Source organism: Mycosarcoma maydis, chromosome 3 (assembly GCF_000328475.2).
Source record: "Mycosarcoma maydis chromosome 3, whole genome shotgun sequence".
In the NCBI taxonomy this organism is placed as follows: Eukaryota; Fungi; Basidiomycota; class Ustilaginomycetes; order Ustilaginales; genus Mycosarcoma; species Mycosarcoma maydis.
The window spans coordinates 977,279-996,254 of NC_026480.1; the positions used below are offsets into that span (position 1 = coordinate 977,279).

Here is an 18,976-nt window from a genome sequence, read left to right on the forward strand (position 1 = left end):
CTCCACGTTCCCAAGAGTGGAGGTGTTTGATCGCTTTTCAAAAGTCTGTAATTTCACCGTGCCTCTCATTCGTGATTCGTGATTCGTGATTCGTGATTCAGTGATTCACGGAGGAGATTTCAATCGTGGATCCCAGCAGCAAAGTCTGTCGTCGAATGTATCAAAGCCTAGCGATGTTGGCGCAAAGCGAAGAACTATGATGATTGATCAGGGTATAAGACGGACCAAAGCTTGCTGTTGGTTCCGAGAGAATAGTTCAATGTGCGCTTCTTCATATCTACGCCGAGCTTGAGCAGGTCGACCACATCGTCTAGCAAGTGTGCTTGTCCTACCACTGCACCAGGGTGAGATGTAAAGCTTGATGCTAAAATGTGGACGTGTAGATGGCTGTTTCGATGCAAACAGCTGTCCAGGTCAGTACACGTGTTTTGCTTTCCTCTACGACGTGCTGAAAGATCACTTACTAATAGCTTGGGTGATAGTGAAGAAAGCACCGTACATTGCCCTCCGCGCTATCGTTTCTCCCTGTCAGGCCATACCTTTCAAATGCCACTCGACTTGCCTCCTGCTTGATGCTTTCCAGCATTGTCACGTGCTCCTGTTTGAGGTCTCGAATACTCTTCAGCTCTCGATTGTGCACGATTGCCTGGATGTAGAGGCTCGAGGCTGTCTTCTGATCCCATTTTAGATCGGGTACAATGATGAAGCCATTTTTTGGATCAGGTTTCTCGAATAGGATACTTTCAGCTTCCTTCTTGTGCTCCAGGATGTTGTATACCCACTGGATACGAGATGGTGGAAAAGACTCGATCCAAGGCAGCACCTTTTGCTGGTACATCTCCGGCGTCTCACAGACCATGATTTTGCGCTGTGCAGAGTACTTGTCGATGTGCGTCTGTGTTGCGGGCCTAATCAACGTAATCTTGACATCAGCATCAGACTCGGTCCCGTAACATTGCTGAGAGCGAGCGGACCATGCAAGCAACCATGTGTAGATATCGTTCTGACCCAGGCTACTGAGCGCCGAGAAGAGGGCATTGTGGTGCTGGCGCGTGCCTGTAGCAGTATCTTTGTGTGTTGCTTTGCTCAGCTTGCTGGCCTGTGATTCATTCTCGCTTGATACAATTGGGACCGCAGAAGTATCTCGAAGTCGCTCGTAGAATCGTTCTGAAAAGTGTGTCTTTTCAACGATCAGAATGGCTTGCTCGATAGCTTGAGCACCATTGGACCCAGTTATAGCGAATTCTCCCAGAAGGTTGGCGGACTTGAGTTTGGGGTCCTGATCGAGTATTTTGATCAGTTGGAAGCCTTCAAGTTGGCTTCCATCTGATGAGATAACCATGCTGTCTGTATCTACTCTGAATGAGATGACGAGCGATGTTGACAAGAAGGACAATCGCGAATTCAGCCAGGGTCCACTTGCGTCTTTCGTTGCTGCTCAATCGTGAATGCCGAGTCCCGCACAATTTTCTTCCAGCTTTCCTCCACTTTGGTAATCCTTCACATCGAGCCAGCCGCGACCTCCTTTCTACCTTTCTTCCCCTGCCAAACACACCGATCTGTATATCAATCAGTATGGGCTCGTCATCTTCGAAACCAGCTCGGAAGCTTGGCTCAGAGGTAGCCTCTACCGTCTCTCGTTCTGTCCCCTCCGCAGCTAAGCCCTCCGCCAACGCTGTTCGCGCACAGCCAGGAAAAGCACCGCCGAGCGAGTATGGAGCTGCTACAGCCAAGCAAGGCAGTCAATATGCTCCGCCAGCATCGACTAGGCGCGAGCAAGAGATGCAGCGACAGCAACAGCAGGCGAGTGAGACGAAGTCGGCTGACATCATGCGCGATGCTTACGATCCGCAGTTCCTTCAGAACCTGACCCGATTGGGACAGGTAAAGGTACCAAAGAACGCGACCAATTATCAACCTGTAAGTAGCTTTGTCCACATTGTTCGCCCTCATCTGATTGCTGGGCGTGTCGCTGACACTAATGCCTCTTTGCTTGATTGATATGCAGACCGATCAAATGCTACGCATTCTCGAAGCACGAGAAAGAGCCAGTCTGGACAGCCTTCAAACCGCCAATGCTCTATCCGCCTCTTCCAGTACCGCCACCACCCAAACTACGCCAACAACTAGAACCGGTCCACCTCGTATTTCTGCGAATACAATCACCTTGCTTCTTGACGACCGAAAACACTGCGAAACGCAAAAAGACCTCGAACTTCTGGCTCTGGAATACGATCTCCCACTGGAAACGATTGAATCATTGGCAAAGTACTACAACTCGCCAACGATGGCCGAGGAGATTCGAGATGAGGCGGATGCGAGGCAGGAAGACCAGGCGAATCGTCAAGATGAAAGAGCCCCTACCAAGGTAAGGGGTGTCTGGGTGGTGCCTAAGTTGCAGGAGCAGATCTCGGGTTGAGAAGAACGTGGAATGTTAATTGTGCTATTTTACAGATGAGACCTCTTGACCTCTTGAATTTGGCTGTGTGTGCGCTTGTGAGTGTCTATGCGGTTGTGTCTACAGGACCGTTGCTGTGGCCCTTGCTACAATTCTGGGCTGAAGAAGATCCAACGAAGTAACGACAAATTCGAGGCCATCCTCTTCAACTTCGGCTAGGTGCGGAGGAATCACGAGATGATCGGGTAGACAAAGTTGGAATGGTGTTGCTTCACGCGTTGACGTGCCCAGCCAGACCCTTGTGTCAGGCTTGTTTCGTTGCTGTACCCACACATTGTAGTACACAGAAGATGAGGCATCCCTCGCCGCGGACCAATCGAGCACTGATGCTTGCAGCCGTTTTTTCTGGTCTTTAATCGCCAAAGAGTCGTACACATTCGAAGCAGGGCGCACATCTATGCTCGAGGTGATATTTGCAGGAGAGCCGGATTGTATTTCCTTGCATAGCTGCAGCGCTCCGATGCGAATTTGCGCAAATGGTCTCGACTCGACAGCAACGGAAAAGCCAAGACTGAGAGCCAGTGGATCCGAACCTTGTCTGTCTCCTAAATGGGGCAATCGAATAAGTACGGTCACCGCCTTCCAACCGTGTCCCATGTCGCGGTGCACAACATCGCCCAACGAAACATGCGCTTGTGTCTCCTCGTTGCAAGAGTCAGCAAGAACGACGCTCGTTTCGAGGTTGGCGGCATTCATGAGGCTTGTGTCGTACACGACCGTGTATTGCCATTTGTCGCCCTCTCCCTTTGCATGTTGCGGGCCGTCCGAGATCACCGCAGAACAGAGCGGGATATTTACTCGTACCGACGAAGTCTTTGCAAGTTTGTTCGTAGCCATGCTTACGAGTAGCGATGTGGTACCTGACCAGACACGCTCCTGATCAAAAGCCCAGGATACCGATTCTAGTTCAGGACGTGATTTGCCTGGCCATTTCTCGGCATCGTGCCAGCTTGTGTAGAGCAAGTCTGGCTTGGGCATACATACTCCCATATCGGTGAAGCCGGCCATCGACTCCGTCTCTTTGCTTGGAGCCTTAAGTTGAGTCCAGTCATGGACGCACTTGCCCCTATCGAACCAGCTCGCTCCTGAGCCGAAGCTGAAATTTGTATGAAAGCCATCCTTGCCAGCACGCCGACGGCGGCGGCGGAGGGTAAGACTAGAGCGGTTGAAGTAAGACTGTAAGGGTTTGACGTCGTTGGCTGTCAGAGTGATGCGATATTGATTGGGGACGGGGTTGTTCGGAAGGCCGATCCAGAATGCGGAGTCGATGTGCCACCAGTCCGACCACTGTCGCGTCTGCGCTGCCAGCGAGGGCTCGAGATCACGCCCTGCATTCTTTTCTTCCCACGTCCATCCTGGAGCAAAGAGTGCCACGCTCAATCCCAAAGCTTCTTGACTTGTTTTCTGCGGCCCGATCATGTCTAGTGACCTCCAGGCTTCAAGCCCGCCCCAGCAGTTCCGACCAAAGACGTCAATACCAACGTGGACGTCCTCGCGCAAACGATTGAGGCTATCTACCATCGCCGCTGACAGAAGCAGCTGCGGATGAAAACCACCATCATCTGGGCCTGTCAGGCCGAATCCTCGAAGCTGGAGTATTTGAGGGTTTTGATCATCTAAATCGACGAGATGACCAGGAGGAAGCGGCTGTGGCGGTCTTGCCCATGTGTAGTTGGTAAAGAAGGTATGTGCAGCTTGGAAGAATGAGATATTGTGTTGATTGAGTGCGTCTTGCCACGCGAGTTGACCGTGTGGGTAAACGATGGAATCGTACCACATGACTTCCCATTCATCCGCATCCTTGCCTGCTTCGATGAAACGTCTTGTGCCTTCTTCGCGCAGATAGTGTACCCATCCGCGTAATCGCTCAGCATTGCGGTGCATTTCGACAACTCGAGCCTTCTCGCCAACCCATGCTGGCCATGCCTCCCCTGAACAGCTAAATCCAAGGTCTAGCCCGACTTCGATATTGACAAGATAGCCTGAGAAGCCGCGTTCGAGAGCCAACCCGATGAGCTCGATAGCGTATTGTGGAGAGAAGCAAGGCTCTCCTCGGAGTGGCATGGCTTTGCGTTCAGGACCTCGTAGAAGCCGTGCCATGTCAGGAATGCTCTCTGCCCATTCGAATAACAAGCTGCCGAGAACCTTGGTGCCTGATCTCGCTGCAGCTGTGAGCCAGCCAACAGGAGGAACACTGACTCGCTTGTGCGAAAAGTAGATGAAAGTGTCAACCAGATGCAGGTGCTCCAAAGAGTAGCCTCGCTGTTGAGGGTCTTCGTTGTAACCACCTTGAAAATCGTGACATACAACAAGCTTTGGTGTAGCCTTCGTTGGGCTTGATGGTCTATCACAACCAGCTACGGGCGGACCATTGTGCTGGCTGCATGATTCGAGATTGTCTTGAAGATTATCTCCATAGTTCATCTGATGCCACAGGTGGAGGTCGTCCAGAGAGTCAAAGTAGTCCGGTCTTGGAAGAGCCTCAGGATCAAGATGCTGACGAAGAGTCGAAGCCGGAGACTGAAGGTCCAGCTGCGGTCCCGAGCATGGAGGGACAGTCGACAGTGAAGGGTCTCGACCTGTCCCGACGTAAAGATAGTCCGCCTGCGGCATGTTGATCAAGCTGAAACGGTCAGCTGAGAAAGGAGTTGGCCAACATCATGTTCGTGAATGAGCAAGAGAAGAAAAGGTGAAACAGCACAGGGTGCAACCACAAACGATGAAACAAAGAGTCGCGAGTGCTCCGTGCACTCACTTCACGCTTCGTGCTTTGATCGAATTTTAACGGATGTTAACAAGGATCGAATCCAACAGCTTTGTAGCGTTACTGTGCGTCGAGTGCCATGCACGATCTGCCACGGTGCCCACACTCGTGACTCGTGACTGGAAAGTGCTTGTACAGCTTGAAAGTCACGAGTCGTGAGTGTCTCCAACTCGGAGCGTATTTCGAGTTTAAAAATGTGAGTATTGAGAGAAGCGAGAGCGGCAAGCGACGCAATATTTTAAACGTGAAAACATCCAAGTCGTGAGTCGTGAGTTACTGTAACTCAGCGCGGCTGGGTTTGCTCTAATTTCTGCTTTGGTTGCGACCCCGCATTTGTGATTCAGCCTTTTGGTGTTTTATGTTGCAGAACGTCGGGACTCATGATTCACAGATTGACCACGTATGTCAGCGCAGCACTTCATGCTTGCTTTCAGCGTGTGGTAACAGCGTGTGGTAACCACTTGCTTGTGTTTCCGTAGCTTTCCACGCCCTCTTCCATCGGAACACCATCCATCATTCTCCATCCTTCCCAACGTCCCCAACGTCTATTGCAAAAATGGCCACAGCTACTGACGATGTTGCCGCAAAGGCAGAAGGTATCATTTCGCACATGAACAACGACCACAAGGTAAGTACAGACAAGCTTAGCGCCGCTGATGTGAGCTTTCTATGCATCCCCACTGACCCACCATCTGTAAAATTCGGGCCTCATCCTTTCTGCTTCGCTGCTTTTCAGGATTCGCTGGCTTACCTTGCGACGCACTATGGCGATCTTGCAAAGCCACTCAAGCCCAACCAGGTACTCATGACCGCAATTGACAAGAAGCATCTCGAGATTGTCTACAACACCCAAAAGGGTGCTACACCTGGTAAGGGCAAGCCTGGCTCCAAGACCGTCAGCGTTCCTTTCTACCCTCACCTCGCTGGCTACTCTGAGGTCCGACAGCGACTGGTTGACCTCTCGGCCATTTCCGAACGCGTCATCACCACGCGCAAGCCTGATATCGTGTATCGTGCTCCAAAGCTTGCTCTCCAAGGAGCAGTGTTGTTGGGAGTGGCGTACTTTGCCCTGCGATCAGACACGCTCGCGTCGCATGGCCTCGTTCAGTCTATCGTGCCCGAGGGTAGACTGGCGCAGTGGAACGATCTGCGCAACATCACGCTCGGTGGGCCCGCCAAGATGGACGCATTCATCAAAAGCATTGTGCGCGTTCATGCAATCGAGGGTGCGCTCATGGCTTTAGTCTGCTACTGGAAGGGCGCAAGTCATCTGGTTGCTATCAGGTGGATTTTGACCACGATGGTACTGGGCATCCCTTCCTGGATTGCCTTCTTTACGCTCAACTCGCACAAGAAGGCGCTCAACAGGTCTATCCACCTTGATGCTGACAAGAAGAAAAAATAAACATTCGATGACTTCGATCCCAATGTAAGGAATCGCTCAAACGACGAGAAAGTTGTGCAAGCTTTGTTGTTCAGGAAAGAAGAAGCGTGGAAGCTGATCTGTGCAGTTTAGAGTTTGAACTCGTATCCACCAACACGATTGGCTACGTTGATCTTGAGCTGTTCAAGCAGGTTACCTGACTGATCTTCCAGACCGCACTTGATTACATCGCCATCCTTGACCTCGCCTACACCCTGCGGTGTACCTGTCAGCAGCAGATCCCCCTCCTCCAGCGTCATAATTGACGAAACGTGCTCGATCAACTCTGGGATACCAAAGATCATATCACCCGTTGTGCCATTCTGCTTGACCTGATCGTTGACCTTGAGCCACAATCTCAGCTTGGATGGGTCACGAACACGAGACTTGTCGATGAATCCTGAGGTTGGGGTGAAAGTATCAAACCCTTTCGCAGAGGACCAAGGAAGGCCTTTGGATTTAACCTTGTCTTGCAGGTTGCGTGCGGTCATATCGATGGAGAGGGTGTAGCCTGCAACGTGCTTCATTGCATCAGCAGCCAAGACATCGCGAACTCGAGGGCTGCCGATGACCACGCCAAGCTCAACCTCGAAGTGTGCAAGGATGTTTTTGGGAATCTCAACGGTACCATTGTTGGCAAGGTAGGAAGTAGTGGGTTTCAGGAAGAAAAAAGGTTCGGTAGGCACGGCATTGTTGAGCTCCTTGGCATGAGCTGCATAGTTACGTCCGATACTGTGATGCAATGCAATGCAGTTCAAGAGACCATGACCAAGAGAGAATCGTACGTCGTTGTCAGCATGAGTGATCCTGATACCACATCGAGCAGATTCTGAAGCACTTACGCAACGATTTTCTTTCCCCGTGTCAGAAATGAGGAGGCCATCTTGAAAGCGGTTGTACTAGATATGGATGAAGATTGGTCCCCTGGCAACTGCAATACGTCAGTATCTGCTCGTTGTATCTGTTTATGACAGATGAGACGGTTCGTACTGTATGATTCTGATACAAGGGAAGAGTCATATGTGCAAAGCCGGCAAATCCTCCCCCGACGCGAAAGAGCAACAACGAATCGTGAATCGTGAATTGTTCGGCTTAGTGTCGGCCCTTTTTTCAGACGTGTTCACCATTTTGGGATCGGGAGCCCGATTTTCCCGATTACTGCGCACGTACAAAGCCAACGTAATGGTGTCATTCGTGATTCGTAGTAGATAGATAGCCGATTTGGCGGCCAGCACTGAAACAGGTCGACACATTCGCGGGCACTTGAGTCCTTCGCTCCACCACAACATCTGAGCGTAGATCAATCAATACACATCATGGCCAATGCACACATCAACACAGCACTCGACAGCTTCTTCAACGCGAGCAAGTACGCGGTCGTAGGGGCTAGTAAGGACCCTTCCAAGTTTGGAAACAAGGTGAGTGCCGTGCCCTCCTGATCGTCGCTTATCAGCACATCTTAGCCTCAACTCACCCGTTTGGCTTTATCCGTCTGAGCAACAGGTCTTGAAATGGTACCAGACGAATCACCTTGACGCAACACCTATTCATCCTAAGGAAGCTGAAATCGAAAACATCCGAACTCAACGTGATGTAGCGCACTTTCTCGACACGGCAGGCACCACCGCAGACAAGATAGCCATCTCAGTTGTAACCCCTCCCAAGATCAGCTTGGCGGTTGTACAAAAGGGCTTGCAAGAACAGGGTATTGCTACGTTTTGGCTTCAGCCCGGGGCCGAGGATGCTGATCTGATCAGCTGGGTCAAATCACAGCCGAATGCGATCCAGGAGAGAATCATTTACGGTGGTCCATGTATCCTCGTCTCCGGTCGCCAGCTTGCTGCGGACAAGGGGAAACTCTAGCTCATTTTCAATGGCAGATCGACTCAACAAAGCTCTCGCACATAAGAACACACATCTGTCAGGAAAACATATGACAAATGAGTCCTAGCTTGATTTACTTTGACTAGCATTATCCAGTCACATTGGCTTGCCATCTTCATCTACGTTTGAAAACGTGTACGTCGACTTCCAGTGATAGGGCCTGTGCGGACCATAGATCTGGTTCCTGCCCCACTGCGGGTTGTTTATACCATCGATGTAATCTTCCAACTCCAACACGACGCACTCGTGGTTGTCGTAGATCACTGCACCAATATCATTGCCAACTTTACCGCCATGGACCTGCTTCCTCGGAATGCTTCCCTTTGCGGGACTATTGATTCCATCACACGTGTACACTTGTACAGAGGCCTGGTTTGTCACCACCGAAAGCCTGATACCCGATCGCTTGCTGTACATCTCCAACGCCGGTTTGAGCTGATCGTATCCGGGAGGCTTGGACATGACGAAACACGAATCCCAACCCTGACAGCTGTATCCACATACGCCGTTTGTCTGATTGAAATTCTTCGAGAATGAAGTGGGCGTTTGGAAATCGAACGGTGTGTTCTCGACCGATGGCAAGGGACCAGTTGGGATCAGAATGGTGTCCGTTTTGACGTACTTATCCGCGTACGGCATGTGCAGGACATAGTCCAATACTGAGGCCGTCTCATTGAACGCGTCCAAATTCCAGTACACATGAGACGAAAGAAGAATCGGCGTTTCCTGTGTTGCTGTAGCGTTGATCTCGATGTGCCACGTAGCATTCTCGCCTAGCTGGTAGCGCGTTGTCGTCTTGACTTTACCGGGGAAACCCTGGAAACCAGCAGGATCAGTGTGTTCCATCACCACCTCATTGGCGCTCAGTTTGGCAATGGTATAGTTGCTTCGATCGTAACCAATGTCACCACCGTGAAGCGAGTCAAGACCATTCTCGTTCTTCGGAACGTGAAAGGTGTGACCATTGAGTTCAAACGTGCCATTCTTGATTCGATTGGCGTAACGACCGACGATTGGGCCAAAATTGGGGTGAATGGGATCCGTGGACCAGTTGGTCGTGTTGTCGTAGCCGAGCACTATATCTCTCCATCCACCCCAACGGTCTTTGACCCAGAGCTCGGTGACGGTTGAGCCGTATGGCTGGAAGGTGGCGCGAATCGAATCGTCCGGTGCACGCAGCTCGATGCGGTTGTGTGGGTATACCGGCGGTAGAGCTTCGGGGCACTGCGAGCCTGGAGCCGTAGACGCTGCCCCGAGAATCAATTGTGAATCCTCCAACTGCGAGGTGTACAGACAAGAGTAGCTGCCGATCGTGCCATTGTTGACGAATCCAGGAGTTTCTTTTGAAGCAGCTGTGGCTGCACTACGACTTGCATCGTTGCGTTCGACCCCTGTAGGCTGGATCATAAACGTTGGGCTCGATAGCGCGGCCGAAGAGGCGAGAAGCTGTAATGCCAGCGGTAAGATAAATGTTTTGCAAGTCATGGTGATGCACCTTACTCTCTGTTAGGATGTTGAGACGCAGACCAGGACACGAGGTTGCAAGGAGGAGTGGTGAACACGAAGAAAAGCAGCAATTTGCGGATTGACTCAGTTGGAGGCAACGAGACGGCTTGCTGCAGGGATCTGTGTGGGGTAGAGCGGAGTTGGGATTGGAAAGGGGATTCACAATCACGAAGTGACCCTCGGCGATTTATACGCCGGCTTGAGGGGTAATATCCACCGAAGCCCAAGCTGCAGCATAACAGCTGTCCACGTCGCCGCACAGCTGCTAGGGCAACATTCACGATTTGCATTTCAGAACAGTCCAAAACAGGAAAGGGGCTACAAGCTTTTCGAGGAGGCTGAGTAAGTAAGCCAGAGATTGCCGGTGTGTCAGCCGTAATACCTGACACTAGCTGCGCACAGCGGGACAAACGAGATGTTGCATACGAGGCAAAACCGTGTTTGACCTCGTGCCCAACTGCCAGGTATTCATGATTGATCACATGGGAGATCACCGAGAACTCGAGTCAATCGACAATGCCGGCACACTCAACCTTGTCTTGTCTCTTACTCCAGCTCTGGACAGATCTGCAGAGTCAGAGTCAGTAACGTGAATATGGATGAGGCGAGTCTCGACAACAGCAACTCTCCTCGACAATAACAGAAATCCGAGACACAGAAACCAGCAAGCAAGCTCCGTCCGAAACCCTATCGTTAGCCCTCTTCAATCAGGAGAGATACGCTCGTAACTCCTGTTTTTGCAGATGGTTATGATTGCCCAAGTTACGCGATCAACAGAACATTATCATGCCAGGTTCCCAAAGTAGGACGTTGAGATGCGCAACCTGCGCATTTTTGGCAAGACCTCGTTGCATCGAGCCATCCTGGGTTGCAGGTCGTTACACCGTGCACAGACGAGGATAGTGCGCGGGGGAGAGGGGCGGGACACGTTGCATAGCACACCGGCTTCATTCGGTAATCTCGAAACGGTCACAAACTGCATCGCTAATCTTCTTATGTACAAGCTGATCATGTGCACAAGACGCATCGAGCAGGTCTCTGCCGCCGGCATCCTTCTCAGCCGCAAGACTGATCTTCTCGTCTTTGATCAGGCGCTGACGGAAGTGTGATTTGAAAATACTCTTGCGACATTTATTTGTTCGCAATCGATAATATGCCCAATGAAGCGGAAAGCAATCTATAACTTGTCTTTGAGCGAGTGCTTCTAGTGAACATACGCTTCATTTCTAACGAGTGCTCCGAGTGTCAGGCGTCCAGATCTTCTTCGGCTCCGTCTGGGCTGCTCCATGTCGGATCTGAGGACTCTCGTTTGTAGCGCTTCCAATTGGACATGATTCCGCAAGAGAACCACAAGAATCCCAAAAGCAGCTCCATGCCAGACAGCACGATCAGAGCGCGTTGCACAGCTTCATGCTTGTTTCGTCTCGAGGCTGCGGTGGCGACTTTGAGGACGGCCTGGGATAACGCTGCTCCACAGAAGAGACCCAACATGCTCAGCAGCTTGAAACGATTCGGCTTGCTCAGATGCAGCGTGGCTAAATGGAGATCCGAGGCTACCGAAGTCAATGTTGCGGTGAATACAACTGTGTTGGCGAAGGGGGTGGAGAGATGGGTCGAGTAGGCCGACTGACTTCCCATACTAGATGCCATGACCAAGATGACCAACCAGCTAAGCGAACCACTTAGTCGAAATGCCGGATAAGCGATGCCGAAAAGTATGACGAGCAGAGTGACGATCGACCTATAAACGGAGATCATCACCAGTGTGATGCGTTTTGTGCGCTCGGATGCTAGGCGTTGCACCAGAATGGCAGTCATCTGACAGCCGATAGCAAAACCCAAAAGACTACTGATGTTGGAATAGAGTTTGCCACGCGCCTCGTCGACGCTGTCATCCGCATTCGAGTCGGATGGTATCAAGACATCGAATGCATTGATGATCATCTGCACCATGTTGCCAGTCATGAAGCCGACCCACGCTTTAGTCAGAGTGAACGTGCTTGCATCCGCAAGGCCGGTGATGAGGCATTGAAGAAGCAATGGCGGCAGATATGCGGACGGCAGCGACTCACCATCGCCTTCAATCTGAGGCAGGGGTGAAAGAGCATGAGAGCATAGAAAGCCCAGAAATCCTGAGTGTGCTACCCGAATTGAAGCTTTCCGACCTCCATGACGAGGCAGAAGCGGTGACCGTTCGTCTTGGCATGTGTTAGTTGGCACGCCTTCCATGCCGGTTCCCGAGAAGTTGATCATGGTGGAAAAGCCGTGAAGAGGCAACACGTGCCCTTTTGTTCTGTACTGAGTAGTTTGGCAATCGTCTTACACATTGTACATGATTAGATGAGAAACGTTGGCATGTTTGTTATATGGTGCTATGACTTTGACAAAGAGAGGCTGCATCTGCGCCCGCGGGATAAAAAATGCCGAGAAAAATGCCGCTCCGTCCGCCTGAGCCGCGAATGTGGAGCTTTGCACCTTCCAAACTTAATACGAATCACTCACGACTGTCGACGCAACGTGCAACACAGACCCGAACCGATCAACGTTTATTAGGATTGTCACCTCGAACACTCGACCCACATGCACCAAGATGAAATGGCACTTGGAACGCAGCATGTGGCCCTTGTTAGGGAGTTTTGGGCTTCTTCTCATCAGCGACAGAACTGAGGCCAGGCAAACCACTTTCTCCGCCAAGACAAACCCGACTAGCGCCGATACAAAGGCTTATTCACCCCCACCATGCTACCCGTTCTGCTCTACCCCCGATGGCATCGACACAGATTCGGTATCAGCACTCGAATCAGCCCGCTATTCAGACCGCGCAGGGACGCTCAAATGGGTCGACCCACGCATCGGCTCCAATGGTCCGGACCCATCCGAGTACGGAGGCATGGTTCCTTCGGTAGCACTCCCTTTTGCCGGTGTCCGCACCGTGCCCATGACACGCGAGAACCTCGTATCCGGCTGTGCATACCATGACAATGACACGGTCAATATCGGCTTCCTTGCAAGTCGGCAGCCGGCTATTTGGATGGGCGATTATGGTTTTGCAACCATCTTTGTTGGACGCGGACAAGTCAAGCTTGATAAGCATGAGCGGGGTCACCAGTACAGTCGATCCAATGAGTATGTCTCTCCCTTCAAGTATGCGGTAAAGATGGGAAACTCGTCTCGAGAAAGTGTGTTTGCCGAGATGGCGGGGAAGAGCCGCGCAGCTTTGATGCAGTATACCTTTGCGCTCCAGAGAAATGACAGCTCACATGACTCCCAGACATGGTCGAAGTCGACTCACCAGCTTGGTCAATCTACTATGAACAGCAACAGCTCTGATTGGGGCCCATACATTGCTGTACAAGCCTCAAGAGGGCAGTGGCGAGGTGCTGTACGCACCGATGTCGAGAAGGGCGAGGTCTCGGGTTACAACACTGAACGCATGGACTACCGTCTTGGCCCACACCAGGCACCAGGATTCCGCGGCTACTTTGTGTCTCGCTTCGAATACCAGCGCCAAAGCTCGTCTGAGAACGATTGGATTCCTGGCTTCCCAGCTGAAGGGGTAGGGACAGCGCACACCAACGCTACTGGCATTTCAATGCATCCCGGTGAGCGTGCAAGGTGGAACGAGCTTGGAGTGTACGCTTTTGTTCGTTTCCCTCTCGACACGACCCGTGTTCGGGTAAGGCTGGGACTCAGCCTCATCTCCGAAGAGCAGGCTCGCTACAACCTCGATGTCGAGTTGCCTGATGGCACCACTGTCGAGAAGGTCGTCACCGAGCTGATAGATGCATGGAAGAGCAAGACCGACCGAATCAAGGTGCAAGGAGGTACCGAAGAGCAAAAACGCATCCTGTACACCGGCATCTTTCACGCATCTCAGTATCCAGCAGAGCATGCAGAGCCAATCCCTCACAGTGATGGCAGCATTAAGGGACAAACCCCTCCAAGCCTCCTTCGATACGACCAGGAGGACAGGCATAAGTACCACTACTACTCTGGCTACACTGACAGTGTTCACAAGGTCAAGCAAGGGCTGCAGCGGTATCAGTCGTGGTCCATTTGGGATATATACCGAGCACAATGGAATCTACTGATCCTGTTTGAGCCGCAACGAGTTGTAGACATGGTCCGCTCGCTTCTTGACATCTATGACGAGTCTGGCTTCTTGCCCATGTGGTCGACGCTCGCAGAGACCAATATCATGATCTCGACGCACGCCGACTCCCTCATAGCTGAAGCTGCCATCAAAGATGTTCGCGGCTTTGACATGCAAAAAGCGTGGGAAGCCGTTCGCAAAGATGGAACAGTGCCGCCGGAGCGGGAGGGGGAGCTCCGCTACGAGGACCGCGAAGAGTACACTCCGCTTGAGGTGCGTGCTGGATTGACGTTCTACAATCAATCAGGCTACGTTCCGCTGGATGGCTGGTCAGAGTCCACAAGCCGCACGCTCGACTATGCCTATGATGATCACGCAGCTGCAGTGCTGGCACGCATACTGGGCAAGGAGACAGATGCCGACTTTTTCCAACGACGCAGCAAATACTATCGCAATGTATTTGATCACGATCAAGGCCTCATGGCAGCTCGGCTCAAGAACGGCTCTTTTCTCGTGCAGCCTCTTCTCAACCCACGCGGACGTCAAGAAGGATTTACGGAAGGCAACAGCTTTGACTACTCGTTTGATGTTGTCCAGGACGTTCCTGGCCTTGCTGAGCTGGTGGGAGGCAGGACAAAGCTGGCTCAGTTGCTGGATCGACATTTCCAAGAAGGACACAATGATCAGTCCAATGAGCCGTCTCACCACATTCCGTACCTTTATTCCCTGATCGGCGAGGCAGCCAAGACCCAGCGCTTGGTGAGAGACATCTCACACCGGGCTTACAGCGATCAGCCGGATGGATACGCTGGCAACGAGGACTGCGGACAGCAGAGCGCGTGGTATATCTTCAGCGCAATGGGCATCTATCCTGTCAACCCGGTATCTGGCGAGTATGTTGTCTCATCGCCTTTCTTTGAGCGCATGGATGTCATGATACCTGCACGCGTGGGGAAGCGTGAAGACGTTCAGCTGCGAATCGAGGCGCCAGGCTCGAACGACAAGCATGTTTATGTTGGCAGTCTGACTGTCAACGGAAGAATGATCAGTCAGCCAAAGCTCAAATGGTCAGACGTCTTGGCTGGCGGGACGTGGAAGTTTGACCTTGTTGACCTTCCACAACAATGGGGTAACGACCGATCACAACCGCCGTTGCACGCCTGATTTCACCTTGATGGAATCATGAATCACGATCGTCAACCAATCACTGCTTAAGATCTGCGGCCCAAGAACTGTATCCCGTCCGATCGGCTCCGAGACACCTCGTATCGCCTATTCGAGCGTGAAGGTAAGCCTGGACGTAGACATCTTTCGCGTTCTCAAGCTCTGGTCTCTCTGCCACACTCGGTCATGATCTAGGAATATGTCACTGGGTAGGCCCGCAGATGAGAACATAATATTGAGCGAATGCCGACAACCCACGAGGAACCAATCAGGAGATGTTTGAAACGCACGGCGGTCTTTGTCGGCGTGTTGAGTCTTCGAGTTTCCAACAAGTTAACCTAAAAGTTGATCCGATTTTTATTGAGGGCGTTCAACAAGTCACGAGTGATGAGTTGCTTGCTTTTAAGACACCGATCCAATCGCGAATCGTGAATCGTGAAACATATATCAGAGTGGGGAACGCACCGCGCTGAAATCAGTGGATGGTCGGTGCGTCTCAAAGATCGAACTGAGCTTTTCGCTTTCTGACTCGTTCTACTTTCAACGACAACCATCCCGAGCGAAGAGCTCCGTATATAGCTTCTCCCAGATCACATCTTTCTGGTCCCTACTAGCTGTCACACCTCCTCAAGTCAGAATCCTAAGCCATGTCCGCGACAATCGTAGACTCACCCATCCCAGTCTGCGTCGTCGGATTTGGCAATTCGGCGCGCACATTTCACCTCCCCTTCGTCCTTGCCCTACCCCAGCTCTTCACCCTTCACTCGATTCAACAGCGACCTCGCAATGCCTCTAACTCTTCTTCACCCGACGCATCCAAACTTTTTCCTGACGTCGCCATTCTTCCGGATTTCGACTCGGTCCTCACCAACCTCCCCAAGAACGGTCTCATCATCGTCACCACTACCAACGATACTCACTTCCCTTTCGCCAAACGCGCTCTAGAGTCCGGCTTCAACGTTCTTGTCGAAAAGCCCGTCGCCACCAACGAGACTGATGTCCAAACGCTCGTCGACTTGCAGCGCAAGACAGGCAAGCTTTGTGCTGTTTACCAGAACCGACGATTTGATGGTGACTTTTTGACCATTCAAAGCCTCCTCACCGATAAGGGCGCCGAGCCATCCGCTTTGGGAGTACCTACGTTCTTCGAATCACGTTTCGACCGCTTCCGCCCTTACGCAAAGGGTGGGTGGAGAGAGCAAGTGGATCCAGATTCGCAGGGCGGTGGAATGCTGTGGGACTTGGGATCGCATCTCATCGATCAAGCTTTGTTTCTCTTTGGTCCGCCGGAGAGCGTTACCGGATTTGTGCGCAACCAACGCAACCAGGGACCGACCGCGGTGGACGATGATTGGTTGGCTATTCTCAATTATCCCGAGGCTGCACCGCTCCCCCCGTCTTCGCCTGCATCAGGATCGAAAATCGGTGGGCTGAGAGTGAGCCTTGGTGCCACATGTCTCAGTTCTCACATCGACGCTGAACAGCCACGATTCCGAGTCGAAGGCACGAGAGGAAGCTACGAGAAGCGCGGCACCGATCCTCAGGAGAACCAACTCAAGCTTGGATGGACACCTTCCAGCCACCCTGAGGAGTTTGGTGTTTACAGTGAAACTGATTCCGAGAGCCTTCGATTCGGCAGGTTGACAACAATGGTTAGATCGGACGAGGATCTGTCGCTTCCCACACCCGGTGCAGCAGCTGCGGCGCCCAAGCAGCCGCAGTTGTCAGTGGCCAATATTCCAACTCTGCCAGGAAGGTATATTGATTTGTTTGCAAATGTTGCGGCTTGCATTCATGCAGTGCAGAGGGCAGAGGCCGAAGGCAAGGACGCAGCCGAAGCGCTGAGCAAGGTTTCGCTGATTGGGGTGGAGAGGACGCTCAATGCTGTCAAGCTTATCAAGTTGATTCGGGAGAGCAGTAAGCAAGGAAAGACTTTGCAGTGGGCATGAAATGTCGTCGTTGGATACGCAGCCTGTTGTGTTGTGAGAGTTGTAAAGGAACACATCGCAATCGTGAATACACTTCGTCAAAGATGATTCGCATAGACGGTGTCGGGGTATCTGAAAACGTTAAGGGTATGTCTGGTTATGCTCAGGCCATCCAAGTCTGTCCCTGTCTTGTTCTCTCAGTGGGCAAGTTATGACTCGCCCCTGGTCCGACGCTTGTACTCCTCGGGACTTTCAAACTTCTTGCCCAAGCTCCACATGCCGATCTTCTGCCTCTTGGCTTTCGCCTCTGCCCTCTCCAATGCATTCAACCCTGTAGTCGATTTGCGCCACACTTTGGCCCACCATGTAGCTTTTCCGTAATCTGCCCCTGCTGCTCGATACACGGTGGCTAGGCCTTGTTTCACCATAACCAAGGAGACATTTGTCTTGCCGAAGAGGTAGGGCGCATTCCAAACGTAGGGTGTGGCTACGAGTCTTTTGTATTGATCAACGTGCGAAGGATAGAGCCAGACGAGCTTTGTCGAGACCTCGTTCGAGTTTGTCGTCGAGACGCGATGAGACGCTGTTGAAGATGTCGAGAAGAAGGAAGATTTTGCGGGAGGCGTGAGGTTGTTCGCGCAAGAGGGAGATTGCACCATCGAAGTGAGCAACTGTTTTGCTTCTTTGCTGAAAGGTTGTGCTGGCTTTCCAAAGTGTGCGCTTTCTGGTGCGTCGACTCCGGCGATTCGCACAGATATCGTCTCTTGAACGAGTTTCGACCGTCCGCCGCTTCGCTTTTTCGTTCGAGGTGGCCAGGGGTAGAGCCAATCCCTGAGATATGGTAGGCCCGGAGTATGGTGGAATCGAAAGCCATCTGCATCGCCCACGGTGACTACGCGACCAACAAGCACTTTACGGTAGCGTAGTACTGCAGGCGTGACGTATTCTGCGTTTGGAATACGACGGAAATAGCGCCACCAGAGTAGTCCGCAGAGCGATGATGCTGATACACCAGCTATTGCAGCACCGATCGGGTTGGAGAGAACTGTCGCCATGACGCCGGAAGACTGCTCGACGACAGACCACACAGTGAGTCTCGAATCGCTACCTGGCGACGATGACAATGCGATGCTGTCGATTGACTGCGACCCTGATGACCGAACTGGATAGGAAGCAATAGCGATTGCTGCTGGTGCTGATGATGAGCACGAGCCACTGCGCGATGAGGACGCCGCAGATGAGCATGTGCTAGCAGATGCGCCTGACGACGGCCATAGTGACAGCATGGCTCCTTTGCGCACGGCTTCGAAGGCTGGAAAATAGGGTTTGTCTAGGTGGCTGAAACGATACAACGGAAAGAATGACTGGATGAAAGACACCTCCTGTTTGCTGCCGGTACCATGTCGAGTTTACTCGTTGAAAACACCAAACACGCCCACACGAATCCGATTCTCTGGTGGCTTTATTCGTGATTAATTTCACATTCTGTGATTCACAGATCAACACCGTGCACGGCAACAGCCAGAGACCAACACCCTGAAATTCGTGATTCACGATTCACGATTCACATTATTACGCGTGAGCCCATCGGATGCAGCTTCTCAATCAACCCTGAGCTTCTTGTCTGTCAGGGTCTTGAACTTGATTCACGAACAGGAACAGGCATTTGCGTTGGTTCATACATGAAGCATCTAGATCACATTTGACTCCAATGCGTTTTATCGAGCTTCTTGCTCTCCTATATACAAGCCTTCTC

The 18,976-nt window shown here is 51.9% G+C and overlaps 11 protein-coding genes across 11 annotated transcripts; 5 read left to right on the top strand and 6 right to left on the bottom strand.

The window, feature by feature from the left end:
- Positions 1-194: 194 nt before the first annotated feature.
- On the bottom strand, positions 195-1,342 carry UMAG_10873 (uncharacterized protein; the record flags this gene model as incomplete). The annotated part of the gene is made up of 2 exons (XM_011389702.1): positions 195-387; positions 465-1,342. 2 exons carry the CDS (start codon positions 1,340-1,342, stop codon positions 195-197), a joined length of 1,071 nt encoding a protein of 356 aa, XP_011388004.1.
- Positions 1,343-1,575: 233 nt separating this feature from the next.
- UMAG_10874 (uncharacterized protein) lies at positions 1,576-2,419 on the top strand (the record flags this gene model as incomplete). Its single annotated transcript, XM_011389703.1, has 2 exons — positions 1,576-1,920; positions 2,009-2,419. 2 exons carry the CDS (start codon positions 1,576-1,578, stop codon positions 2,417-2,419), a joined length of 756 nt encoding a protein of 251 aa, XP_011388005.1.
- Positions 2,420-2,518: 99 nt separating this feature from the next.
- Positions 2,519-5,071, bottom strand: UMAG_01768 (uncharacterized protein; the record flags this gene model as incomplete). The annotated part of the gene is made up of 1 exon (XM_011389425.1): positions 2,519-5,071. The coding sequence occupies one exon, from the start codon at positions 5,069-5,071 to the stop codon at positions 2,519-2,521; it is 2,553 nt and encodes an 850-aa protein (XP_011387727.1).
- A 707-nt stretch (positions 5,072-5,778) lies between these two features.
- Positions 5,779-6,627, top strand: UMAG_10875 (uncharacterized protein; the record flags this gene model as incomplete). The annotated part of the gene is made up of 2 exons (XM_011389704.1): positions 5,779-5,850; positions 5,959-6,627. 2 exons carry the CDS (start codon positions 5,779-5,781, stop codon positions 6,625-6,627), a joined length of 741 nt encoding a protein of 246 aa, XP_011388006.1.
- A 107-nt stretch (positions 6,628-6,734) lies between these two features.
- UMAG_10876 (uncharacterized protein) lies at positions 6,735-7,528 on the bottom strand (the record flags this gene model as incomplete). Its single annotated transcript, XM_011389705.1, has 2 exons — positions 6,735-7,377; positions 7,488-7,528. 2 exons carry the CDS (start codon positions 7,526-7,528, stop codon positions 6,735-6,737), a joined length of 684 nt encoding a protein of 227 aa, XP_011388007.1.
- Positions 7,529-7,961: 433 nt separating this feature from the next.
- UMAG_01771 (uncharacterized protein) lies at positions 7,962-8,508 on the top strand (the record flags this gene model as incomplete). Its single annotated transcript, XM_011389426.1, has 2 exons — positions 7,962-8,063; positions 8,149-8,508. 2 exons carry the CDS (start codon positions 7,962-7,964, stop codon positions 8,506-8,508), a joined length of 462 nt encoding a protein of 153 aa, XP_011387728.1.
- Positions 8,509-8,625: 117 nt separating this feature from the next.
- On the bottom strand, positions 8,626-10,014 carry UMAG_01772 (uncharacterized protein; the record flags this gene model as incomplete). The annotated part of the gene is made up of 1 exon (XM_011389427.1): positions 8,626-10,014. One exon carries the CDS (start codon positions 10,012-10,014, stop codon positions 8,626-8,628), a length of 1,389 nt encoding a protein of 462 aa, XP_011387729.1.
- Positions 10,015-11,280: 1,266 nt separating this feature from the next.
- Positions 11,281-12,288, bottom strand: UMAG_01773 (uncharacterized protein; the record flags this gene model as incomplete). The annotated part of the gene is made up of 1 exon (XM_011389428.1): positions 11,281-12,288. One exon carries the CDS (start codon positions 12,286-12,288, stop codon positions 11,281-11,283), a length of 1,008 nt encoding a protein of 335 aa, XP_011387730.1.
- Positions 12,289-12,625: 337 nt separating this feature from the next.
- UMAG_01774 (uncharacterized protein) lies at positions 12,626-15,292 on the top strand (the record flags this gene model as incomplete). The annotated part of the gene is made up of 1 exon (XM_011389429.1): positions 12,626-15,292. The coding sequence occupies one exon, from the start codon at positions 12,626-12,628 to the stop codon at positions 15,290-15,292; it is 2,667 nt and encodes an 888-aa protein (XP_011387731.1).
- Positions 15,293-15,939: 647 nt separating this feature from the next.
- UMAG_01775 (uncharacterized protein) lies at positions 15,940-17,241 on the top strand (the record flags this gene model as incomplete). Its single annotated transcript, XM_011389430.1, has 1 exon — positions 15,940-17,241. One exon carries the CDS (start codon positions 15,940-15,942, stop codon positions 17,239-17,241), a length of 1,302 nt encoding a protein of 433 aa, XP_011387732.1.
- Positions 17,242-17,429: 188 nt separating this feature from the next.
- UMAG_01776 (uncharacterized protein) lies at positions 17,430-18,506 on the bottom strand (the record flags this gene model as incomplete). Its single annotated transcript, XM_011389431.1, has 1 exon — positions 17,430-18,506. One exon carries the CDS (start codon positions 18,504-18,506, stop codon positions 17,430-17,432), a length of 1,077 nt encoding a protein of 358 aa, XP_011387733.1.
- Positions 18,507-18,976: the final 470 nt, after the last annotated feature.